Below are 10986 nucleotides of genomic sequence, written 5' to 3' on the forward strand. Positions count from 1 at the left end.
ACGACCGAGTTTCTCGGCAGAATTCAGCCAGAAACTCGGTCGGAGCTGAATTCTGGCGAGAAACTCGGTCGTGTGTACACTTTTCAGCGAGGAAGCCGACAAGGAATTTGTCGGGCCGAAAAGAGAACATGTTCTCTATTTTCTCGTTAGTCAATGGGAAAAGTCGGCCCGCCGAGTTCCTCGGCGGCTTCCACACTGAACTCGACGCGGAACTCGATGTGTTTGGCACGTCGAGTTCCTCGGTCGTGTGTACAGGGCCTCAAGATATCAGCTGGAGAGAGCACAATATTCCGGCAAACATTGCCAAAGGTAGTTGAAGGTCATAGGTGTGCGCAGGGGTGTGCCAGGTGTGCCTGGGCACACCCTAATCCTGGGGTTGGCAACCCGTCAATCGTGATCTACCTACTGATCGTGGGCAGGTGACAGGTAAACCGCGATCCTTCCTTGCCGATCCCCAGAATCTGGACAAGAAGGGCAGCAGGGCTGGGATACAGTGGAACCGATCTGTAATTTCCTCCTGCAGCAGCTGAAAGTAGGCTTCTCCTCCTCTCCCTCTCCCCATCATTCAGCTGCTACAGGAAAATACAGGGGATCGGTACCAATATATGCCACCTCCGCCACCCCTTTTGCCCCTGTTCATCTTCTTTCTGCTGCCCGGATTCCCCTTGCTCCACTCCAATGTTTGAGGTGCACACCTTAATGCAATAGGCTGCGCACGTCTATGGCCCCGTACACACGTCCAAGGAACTCGACGGGCAAAACACATCGTTTTGCCCGTCAAGTTCCTTGTGAAGCCGCCGAGGATCTCGGCGAGCCGAAATTTGCCATTGAACAACGAGGAAATAGAGAACATGTTCTCTATTTCCTCGCCGAGGTCCTCGTCGGCTTCCTCGGCCGAAAGTGTACACACGGCCGGGTTTCTCGGCAGAATTCAGCTCTGAACCGAGTTTCTGGCTGAATTCTGCCGAGAAACTCGGTCGTGTGTACGGGGCCTATGTTGAAGGTATATTCAGTTCCTAACTTTTCCTGTATTTACACCCATCATTTTGCTCATTTATTAGTTAGTGGATCTGTTCCTCGTATTAAAGGAGCCGTAGGTTTGCGTGAAAGGGGCCGTGCGTGACTTTTAAAGGAAAATGTAAGATTTGCTTATACGTTTGGCTTTTTAGATCTCTGGATCTAATGATCACTTTGATATACAGTTTCTACTGAAGGTAACCTCTGTTTTAATTTTTTTATATCATACGCTCAGATTGAATTGCCCAGGTTAACTTAAAATACAAGTGTCATATTATCAGGGGAAAGGTACAATGCCAATCAAATGAAAATCGAATTTTTATTCTTAAAGTATCATTTGCTACATGTTAACTGTTTGTCTCTTATGAAGTATGTATAATAAAAAGGCAGGTGTACATTGACCTTCCCTTTTCATTGTATAGTATGTGTACAGTGCAAGCAGTAAGCAATTCTACTGAGTAGTGTGTAAGCAGATCTTGGTTTTTCTTGTGTAGACTAAATTGGTGTCACCTTCCCTGGTGTTTGTAGACTAAACAGTCCAGCAGCAATCCCTGCCCCTCCCGATCTGTTCCTGCCATGGGAGAAACACATTAACTTTCTATGAATGCTTAAGAAGCTATTTATACCTTGTTAATCTCTGCTTTTTAAGGTTAGTGAGGCATTATGCCAGTGGTTCTCAACCTTCTAGTGCTGTGACCCCTTGATAACATTTCCCAAGTTGTGGGGACCCCTAACGGTAAAATCATTTTTGTAGCATGCTTTTTTGGGCACCCAAGGCAAGACAAGTAATTTGCGCCCCTAACCCACAGACATTTAACGCTACCTGAGTCCTTTTTCTTGGCAACTATAATCACAGGTAGTGTTACTTACTGTGTCTCCGGCTTCACTGTGTCTCTGTGGTGTCTCGTAGCAGTGACACCTATGCCGAAATCAGGGGATAGGGTCTCCTCCAGCTCCTCCCACTTCACTTTCCTCACTAGTCAGCTGACCTCTAGTCTTTGCCCCCCAGCCATGCCGTGAGCGGGCAGCCACGGGCTCCAGCAACAGCCCAGCTGGGCGGCCACAGAATCCAGGGATAGCCCTGCTGGGTGGCGGCTGGGAGAGTGGTGTGGGCTTCAGGAACAGCCCAGGATTCGGTGACCCCTGGGAAATCATTATTTCGACCCCCCAGGGGGTCCCGACCCCCAGGTTGAGAACCACTGCATTATGCAATACATTACTGTGCAGTTACCTGTAGAATATGTAGAATGTCGAGCCATAGATGGACAGATCACTTCCTAAGAATGCTGGCTAGGGAGAGATCTCTCCATTCTTGATGGTAGTGCATGTATAGTGGGTGATGGTGGTGCATGTACACCCTCTGTATAGTGGGTGATTGTGGCGCATGTACACCCTCTATATAGCAGATATTGGTGGTGCATGTACACCCTCTGTATAGTGGGTGATTGTGGCGCATGTACACCCTCTATATAGCAGATATTGGTGGTGCATGTACACCCTCTGTATAGCAGGTGATGGTGGTGCATGTACACCCTCTGTATAGTGGGTGATGGTGGTGCATGTACACTTCTGTATTGCAACCTCTGTATAGTGGGTGTTGGTGATGCATTTACACCCTCTGTATAGCAGATATTGGTGGTGCATGTACGCCTTCTATATAGCAGGTATGGGTAGTGCATGCATGTACACCCTCTGTATAGCAGGTGTTGGTGGTGAATGTACACCCTCTGTATAGCAGGTGTTTATGGTGCATGTGCACCCTCTGTATATCAGGTGTTGGTGGTGCATGTGCACCCTCTGTATATCAGGTGTTGGTGGTGCATGTGCACCCTCTGTATAGCAGGTGTTGGTGGTGCATGTACACCCTCTGTATAGCAGGTGTTGGTGGTGCATGTACACCCTCTGTATAGCAGGTGTTGGTGGCGCATGTACACCCTCTGTATAGCAGGTGTTGGCAGAGCCTGTACGCGGTGATGCTATTGTTGGCAGTGCATGAATGTACAGCAGGTGTTGATGGTGACTATATACTGTCTGTATAGAAATCATTGGTGGTGCATGTATAATCTATTCATAGCAGGTGTTAGTGATACATGTATACCCTAGACATAGTAGGTGGTAATGGTGCTTGTTCAACACCCTTATATCAGGTATTGGTGGGGCATGCACGCCCTCTGTATGCTTGTGGTGCATGTTTAACCTCTTTTTAGCAGACATTGGTGGTGCGTGTACATACTCTATATAGCAACCATTGGTGGTGCATGCACAACCTCTTAGTAGCAGATGTTGTTTGTACATGTACACCCTTGTTATAGCAGTTGTTGGTGTTGTATGTATGCTCTCACTATAATTCCTAGAAATCCTATAGCACATCCTATAGCACATTTAGTTTATATTAACATTTACGATGATCTAACAAGGATGCCAATAATTTTGATCACTTGATATGTCTTAATCAATATGCAAACTGTTTCACCCATGTGCAAAAGACATTATAATTATTTCTTTACTGAGAAGTTCATAAAATGTGTAGACTGTAAACTCTATATCAGCTTTTCTTACCACAGTCCTCATTCGTCTCTTCTTTATTCAGGTGGGAGAGGCCAGGCCACAGTTGCAAGCAGTGATTGATGCCTTACAATTAATTCCAACAAAGGTAATATCTACTGAGCTTTTCAAACATTGTTTAAGACAACAAGTGCCACCTGAATTCACATAGTTCCATGGTGACTTATATCATCTTATCTTACACTGCTACATGAACTATGCATAGTCATTGGAAATGGAATGGCAGTATAGGTTTCATGTCTATTGACAGTTTCTAAATAAAGTCAGTGTTTTCCAATCTGTAATTATGCATTTCAATTTCTTGACTCACAAGTGTATCAAGAGGCACCTGTGTTAAGCTACCAGTATAACAGTCCAATTGTAAGGAAACTCCCATTAAAGGGGTGGTTCCCCTAAAAATAAACTTTTTACATTGCATTTCCCACATTAATGCCAATTAGAATCGGCTGGTTTTATTAAAAAAAAACGTCCGTAAGTACCCTTTTGCTATAGACGTTCTCACCGCCACTTCCGGGTACGGTGGTGGGGATGGGCGTTCCTAATTGATGGACAGGCATCCGACCAACGCATACATTGCGTCACGAAATGCCGAAAGAAGCCGAACGTCGGTGCGCATGCGCCGTATAGAGCCGAACCGACGTTCGCCTTTTTTCGGCATCTCGTGACGCGATGTATGCGTCGGTCGGATGCCTGTCCATCAATTAGGAACGCCCATCCCCACCATCGTACCCGGAAGTGGCGGTGAGAACGCCTATAGCAAAACGGTACTTACGGACGTTTTTTTAAAATAAAACCAGCCGATTCTAATTGGCATTAATGTGGGAAATGCAATGTAAAAAGTTTATTTTTAGGGGAACCACCCATAAATTGAATAAATTATTAACTTTTTTGCCTCTGTTGGCAGACAACAGTTCATACCCTGCATTGCCCCTTTCCTCCCAATGAGGGTGTACAGTTGTAGGGACCAGCCATGTCACACTTACCACAAAGGATGGGGCTGAGCCTGAGGCCCCGTACACACGACCGAGTTTCTCGGCAGAATTCAGCCAGAAACTCGGTTCAGAGCTGAATTCTGCAGAGAAACCCGGCCGTGTGTACACTTTCGGCCGAGGAAGCCGACGAGGACCTCGGTGGGGAAATAGAGAACATGTTCTCTATTTCCTCGTTGTTCAATGGCAAAAGTCGGCCCGCCGAGTTCCTCGGCGGCTTCCACACTGAACTCGACGAGGAACTCGATGTGTTTGGCACGTCGAGTTCCTCGGTCGTGTGTACGGGGCCTTAGTGTTAATAAACCCAGGACCCTGCATTTACTATATCTGGTCTCCCACAGTACACAGAACATGGAAATGCAATTATTTTAGTAAATATGAACTGCTAAATACCTTTTCTCATCAGCAGTATATAGCAGTCTTGTGACTTCCATCAGTGTCCGGCCCAGCACTGGTTAAAGCTTGTAGAAGGAGCTTTTATTCTTCTCTGACAGTCCTATGAGGCCGCATGACCCCTGACTTTCTGCCTGGACAGTGCTGATTGGCCCTCTGATGATCACATACACGCTCCCAAAAAAAAAAAAAAATCTCTAGCAATGCACACCAAACTCTGTACTATTAGCAAATGGATTGGGGACATTAAAAGAAGGAGAGGATCAGAGAAGACAGGATTAAATATCATTTTTAATCAGTGAAGAGGATTAACCCCTTAGGTCCAATGGTGAGTATAACAAGCATGCTTTGCTGCCTATACAGACTGATTTTACTGTTGTGGGTTTAGTAACACTTTAACATCACTACAGCACATTTATGAAATGTCTCGTTACATTTCATATTTTCTTGGGATGGGCTTCCACTTAGAGGTGGGCGATTTTCTCCCCTAAAAAAATCAGCGATTTAAAAAAAAAAACTTGATTCACGATTTGAATCAAGTTGTTTTTTATGATGGACACCGCGCTGTGTCAGTGCCGATCCTGGGGTTCTGTCAAAGCTTAACTGAACAAGCTGAAGTTAGAAGCTGATTGGTTATCATGCACAGCTGCACCAGTTTTTGCACTCTCCCATTTTAGTAAATCAACCCCTATATTTTCTCTGTGTTGCCTATATTACAAATACTTCTGGATAGGACCTGCGGTGTCCAGCAAATACAGCTCAAAGCAAGGCAAGTCAAACACAGTCTCAATCAAATGTTATCTACACAGAAGATATGGGCTTCACATGTGCTTCAAATGCACATCCAACAACATAGGTTCACCAGTGTGAACCCTAAGAAGAGAAATACCTTAGGCTTCCACCCCTACACTGTATCGGTCTGACACCAATTCTATGTTTATGTTAAAAAAAAACAACAATAAAATACCAATAAACTTATTTTATTTCAGGGAAAAGAGGCTCCTTTCCATGACTTTGATCCTTCAGGGTTGCTTCCAAACTCTCGGGATTTTTGGACTTATCAAGGATCTCTGACGACTCCGCCACTGCTGCAGTGTGTAGTCTGGAATGTTCTAAGAGATCCAATCACTGTGAGCAGTGAACAGGTAGGTCTAGACCAACATTTTGGAGTTTAAAGTGATACTAAAGCTTCCTTTTTTTAATATAAAAATGACAAAGAGGAGATTAAGGGAGATCAACATGTACAAATATATAAGGTGTCTATATAGTGAACTTGGTGTTGAGTTAATAACTTTACGGTCAACACAAAAGAAAAGGGGGCACTTTTTACGTCTGGAGAAAAAGAGATTTCATCTCCAAATATGGAAAGGTTTCTTTACAGTAAGAGCTGTGAAGATGTGGAATAGACTCTCTCCAGAGATGGTTCTGGCAAGCTCAGTAGATTGCTTTAACAAAGGCCTGAATTATACAATATAATTGGGTACTAAGTTAATCCAGGGAAAATCCGATTGTCTTTGGAGGGATCAGGAAGGAATTTTTCCCCTGCTGTAGCAAATTGGAGCATGCTCTGATGGGGTTTTTCGCCTTCCTATGGATTAACCGTGGTTGTAGAATTGGGTATATTGGATTGTGCGATATTTTTTTATTTATTTACTTTATGGTTGAACTGGATGGACTTGTGTATTTTTTCAACCTGACTAACTATGTAACAAACATATCATACTTACCTCCACTGTGCAGCTCGTTTTGCACAGAGTGGCCCCGAACATCCTCTATTGGAGTCCCTCGGCAGCTCCCGTGGCTCCTCCCCGCATTAGATAACCCCCTAGGAGAAGCGCTCTCCCGAGGGGGTTACCTTGTGGGTGCGCTCCTGAATCATTCATTCTGCGTCCATAGACGCAGAGTATATGACTTGGCCCCGCCCCCTTGCTCCCGCGTCATTGGATTTGATGGACAGCAGTGGGAGCCAATAGCTGCGCTACTATCAATCTATCCAATCAAAGCCGGGACTCCGTGGAGAAAAGGACAGCGGGAACGCGCCGAGGAGATGATGGGGCTCAGGTAAGTAAAATGGGGGCAGGTGACTGCCAGGTGTTTTTTCACCCTATTGCATAGGATGCATTAAGGTGAAAAAACACAAACCTTTACAACGCCATTAAAGCTATCACAATGCAAAAAATGATCAGAGAATCTCAAATGCATCCAGTAACACTTTGTTGTCCAGATTTGGTGTTTTGCAGTTGTTTGTACAGTATATGTGACTAAAATTGTGGTGGGTTGGAAAATCAAATTTCTTAAAGACCTGTCCAAACGGAGGCAATTCAAACAGGACATATCCAGAAAATACATAAGCTTATGCATTGTGGTTACATCCTAGTGAGGTCTATCCGCTATAATAAGGATTATCTGTGAACTCCGCAAAGCCTTTGGAAAAAGGCAAAACTGATCTATCTCTGCCCTACCCCCCTACCGAGTACAGTTACTTAAGCTGGTGTTTATCCATTAAAAGTTCACAAACCACCGATATACCAATGTGAGAGTTTAAAATTTCATATCTGCCATGACTGTCAGTTTTCATGCAGAAGGGCCTCCTTTATCTTATAGCAACATCAGTATTTTTTAACCACCAGCATAGTCTGATTACAGTGTACATTTTTCTCTTGCATCAATGCAGATTAGACAGCTTTCATAACATTTTAAAATGAACCTGTCACATTTGTCAGTGCCCCATGCTTTACAGCCTGTTAAATCAGACCCTCCTAACAGGGGCCCTGATGTAAGAGGGGAATCTGATGGGGACCCTGATGTAAGAGGGAACTCTGATGGGGTCCCTGATCTAAAGGGGCACCGATCCAGGCCCTGATGTAAGGGGGACTCCAAAAATTGACTCTTATGTAAGCAGGGCACTGCTGGGTACCCTCATATATGGATGGCTTTGATATAAAGAGGGGCTCTGATGGGGACCCTCATGTAGGGAGGGGGGGTGGAATTCCTTAGACTGATTATGCTGTTACAGGGATACTGATGGGTACCTTGGTGCAGGGGGGGTTCTGATGCGGATCCTATTGCATGGGAGCTCTGATGGGGACCCTGGTATATTGTTAGGCCCCGTTCACACTGAGGCACTTCTAAACTGCCAGTAAAAACACTGAGCGCTTTTGAAGAGCTTTTCAGGTGCTTTTGAAGAACTTTCCATTCATTTCAATGGAGTTTTTCACCGCCCTGCCAGCACACTGCCCCAGTGTGAAAGCATTTATTGATTTTAATGGAAATAGGTTTTCGTTTTTTAGAGTGAAAGCGCATGAAAATCACCTCAGCGTGAAAGTAGTCTTATACTCTGATGTAATTGGGGGGGAGCACGACTTTGTTTTACTGAAGTTCTTTCTCTGTTTTGTGCCGATTCCTAAAAAGAGCCAAGTAAAACATAATTCATTTCTTCTGCCTTATAGATCTGATTTATTTCGACCTGCAAATATTTGTAAAATATGTGGCCCCTCATAGTCAAAAGTTTGGAGACCCCTTAGCCTTTTTATATTGTAGTACCAAATGTCAGTGTGAGGACACCAGCTGTCATTATACTCTTTTAATAGAGCCCCTGTTCATAATATTTCAATAGAATCAAACTTATATTCAGGGGCGGACTGACCATTGAGGCCCCCATGCCACTAGGGGGCCCCATCAGGGTTGCCAGGCTCAATAAAACCAGGGACAGTATGTAAAAATCTGTGTTTTTTTTTTTTACATCTGTCCCTGATATGTCCGAAACCGACATGCTTTTGATGTGAAAATCCTGAGATTTTAGCTGCCCTGCCTCTGCACTGCCATCTGTAAGCCCGGGGGGCCCCATAATCTTCTATTGCCTGGGGGCCCCATGAGTTGTCAGTCCGCCCCTGCTTATATTATATCTACTAATATGGGTACCCCAATAACCTATAATTATTTGATTTTGTTTGGGGTCCTAAACCTTGGAATTGGATGATATTTTGAAACTCCAGAATTTTTTGTGCTTTGTATATATGTGGCAACTATTAATAGCATGATCTTATTTTCATTTGATTTTCATAATACATGTTGCAGGTTTCTTATAACATCTCATTGCATTTAATCTCTCATGTTCTTCTTGCTCCGTCTAGCTGTCAGCACTCCGAGGCCTTTACTTTGACGATGAGCATGACAGTCCTTGCCACATGGTTGACAACTATCGCCCACCACAGCCACTGAAGGGTCGTCCCGTTCGAGCATCATTCCAATAGAAGGACAACCGCCCATCTGTATTGCAAATCTGCTTGCTAATGTTTAATTATCTCTCACTGTGTGCAAACTGGAAGCCCTTTCTTGCTCTATGCTGAAACTCTAATCCGCTGGCAAGTATTAGGATCTGATTAATGAAATGTGAAAGTCGAATGACAAAGGCAAATCATTTCTAATGTGAGGCGTTGCTTACAGCTTCACAGAGCCTAGCTTCTGCTTGTTTTCTTCTGAACAATGCTGCAATTACTATAGGAGAGGGGAACTAGTGTTCTGTAGATTCTTCTAGAATTATGTCTTAAAATGCAGATAAAAACTTGAATGAAGTACGTACATACACTGATATGTATTTTATAACGTGCACTAATGTGTGTTTTAAATTTTACCTATTCCAGAGAAAAATATATTGCTTTTAATAGAGTGTAAATATTTTAAAAATATATATATATATATAAAGAACAAATATATGACAGATATATATATATATATAAGAGAGAGTCTTATTGGTGCTAATTTTGCACAGTCTTAAATTTCCAAAATGAACTGAAAGAAACATGGAATTATAATTGTATTTTGGATACCATAATAAATACTAAAACTGCAAACTTGTGTAAAGTGGCTTTATTTTTCTAAAGTGATTGTAAATCTATTTTTTTTTTTTTAAATAATAAACATGTTATACTTACCTGTGACTTTGCACAGAGATACAAAAAATGTAAAGGGCACAAGGGCCTAGTGTGTTACTTTATTAAAGAACAAATTATCAGTACATACTCACAATGTCCAAAGGCTAAGACAGTATTATAGCCCGGGCTCAGGTGTTGTTTTCCACTAAGACCCCCCTAAGTGTCACTGTTTAACCAGCACTATGTTTGGTAGGGGAAAACCCATAGCAACCAATTAGATATCATTTCCTCTGGTCTTCATGACTGTGCTCTTCGCCGGCTCACATCCTACTTATCCCACCGCACCTCACAATGCTCCAATCCTCTTCCTTTCTCTGCTGGGGTCCCCCAAGGTTCTGTTCTTGGACCTCTCTTATTCTCCATCTACACCTCCTCTCTGGGTCAATTGATAGCCTCCCATGGCTTCCAATACCATTTCTATGCTGATGACACCCACATCTATCTCTCTACCCCCTCAGTTCAGCTCATCCTCACGCATCACTAATTTACTAACAGACACATCAGCTTGGATGTCACACCAGTTCCTCAAATTTAATATATCCAAAACAGAGCTCATAATATTTCCTCCCCCACTTGCTAGGTCCCCTGACTTCTCTGTGAGATTCCCCTCACGTGACCCCTACTTCCACCTTGATCTTCCCCCAAGGGATCATTAATTTACGGTGACGCATATGGCTTGTCACACTGTTTGTATTGCTTCTTATTGTCTATGTTGTTTTTGATGTCTCTTTAATTTTTTTGATACTATGTTAATAAATATATAATATTTATCATAATTGCTCTTTCTGAGTTTACCTACTCATCTTGTACCGCAACAGACCTACTTCTTCCCCCAGCTTTTTCTTTTGGATTTTGGGGTCCCTTAAGCCCCACTTCTATTCAAAATTTTTTTTTAGGATGATGGTACTACTAACAACAAGGCTAGACACTTTTTATTATGAGGTTAATAATTAATTCTCTGTCAAGATCGATGGCACAACTATCAACCTGTTTCTGCATGCCAAGGTGCTAGGTGTTGTTTATTCGGGACTCTGAACTCTCCTTTTGGCTCCGCATCCAATCACTGTTCAAAGCTTGCCTCCTCAACC

At 43.3% G+C, this 10986-nt stretch overlaps 1 protein-coding gene across 1 annotated transcript in view; it reads left to right on the forward strand.

Annotated features, from left to right (window-relative positions):
- Window positions 1-9813, forward strand: part of LOC120941254 (carbonic anhydrase 2-like) — a 57414-nt gene extending 47601 nt beyond the window's left edge. The window contains exons 6-8 of the mRNA XM_040354568.1: window positions 3608-3670; window positions 5954-6109; window positions 9098-9813. Coding sequence (XP_040210502.1) covers window positions 3608-3670; window positions 5954-6109; window positions 9098-9217 — 339 coding nt within the window. The 3' untranslated portion in view covers window positions 9218-9813. The remainder of the gene's footprint in view (window positions 1-3607; window positions 3671-5953; window positions 6110-9097) is intronic.
- Window positions 9814-10986: the final 1173 nt, after the last annotated feature.

The sequence above is a fragment of the Rana temporaria genome, chromosome 5, assembly GCF_905171775.1.
Source record: "Rana temporaria chromosome 5, aRanTem1.1, whole genome shotgun sequence".
In the NCBI taxonomy this organism is placed as follows: Eukaryota; Metazoa; Chordata; class Amphibia; order Anura; family Ranidae; genus Rana; species Rana temporaria.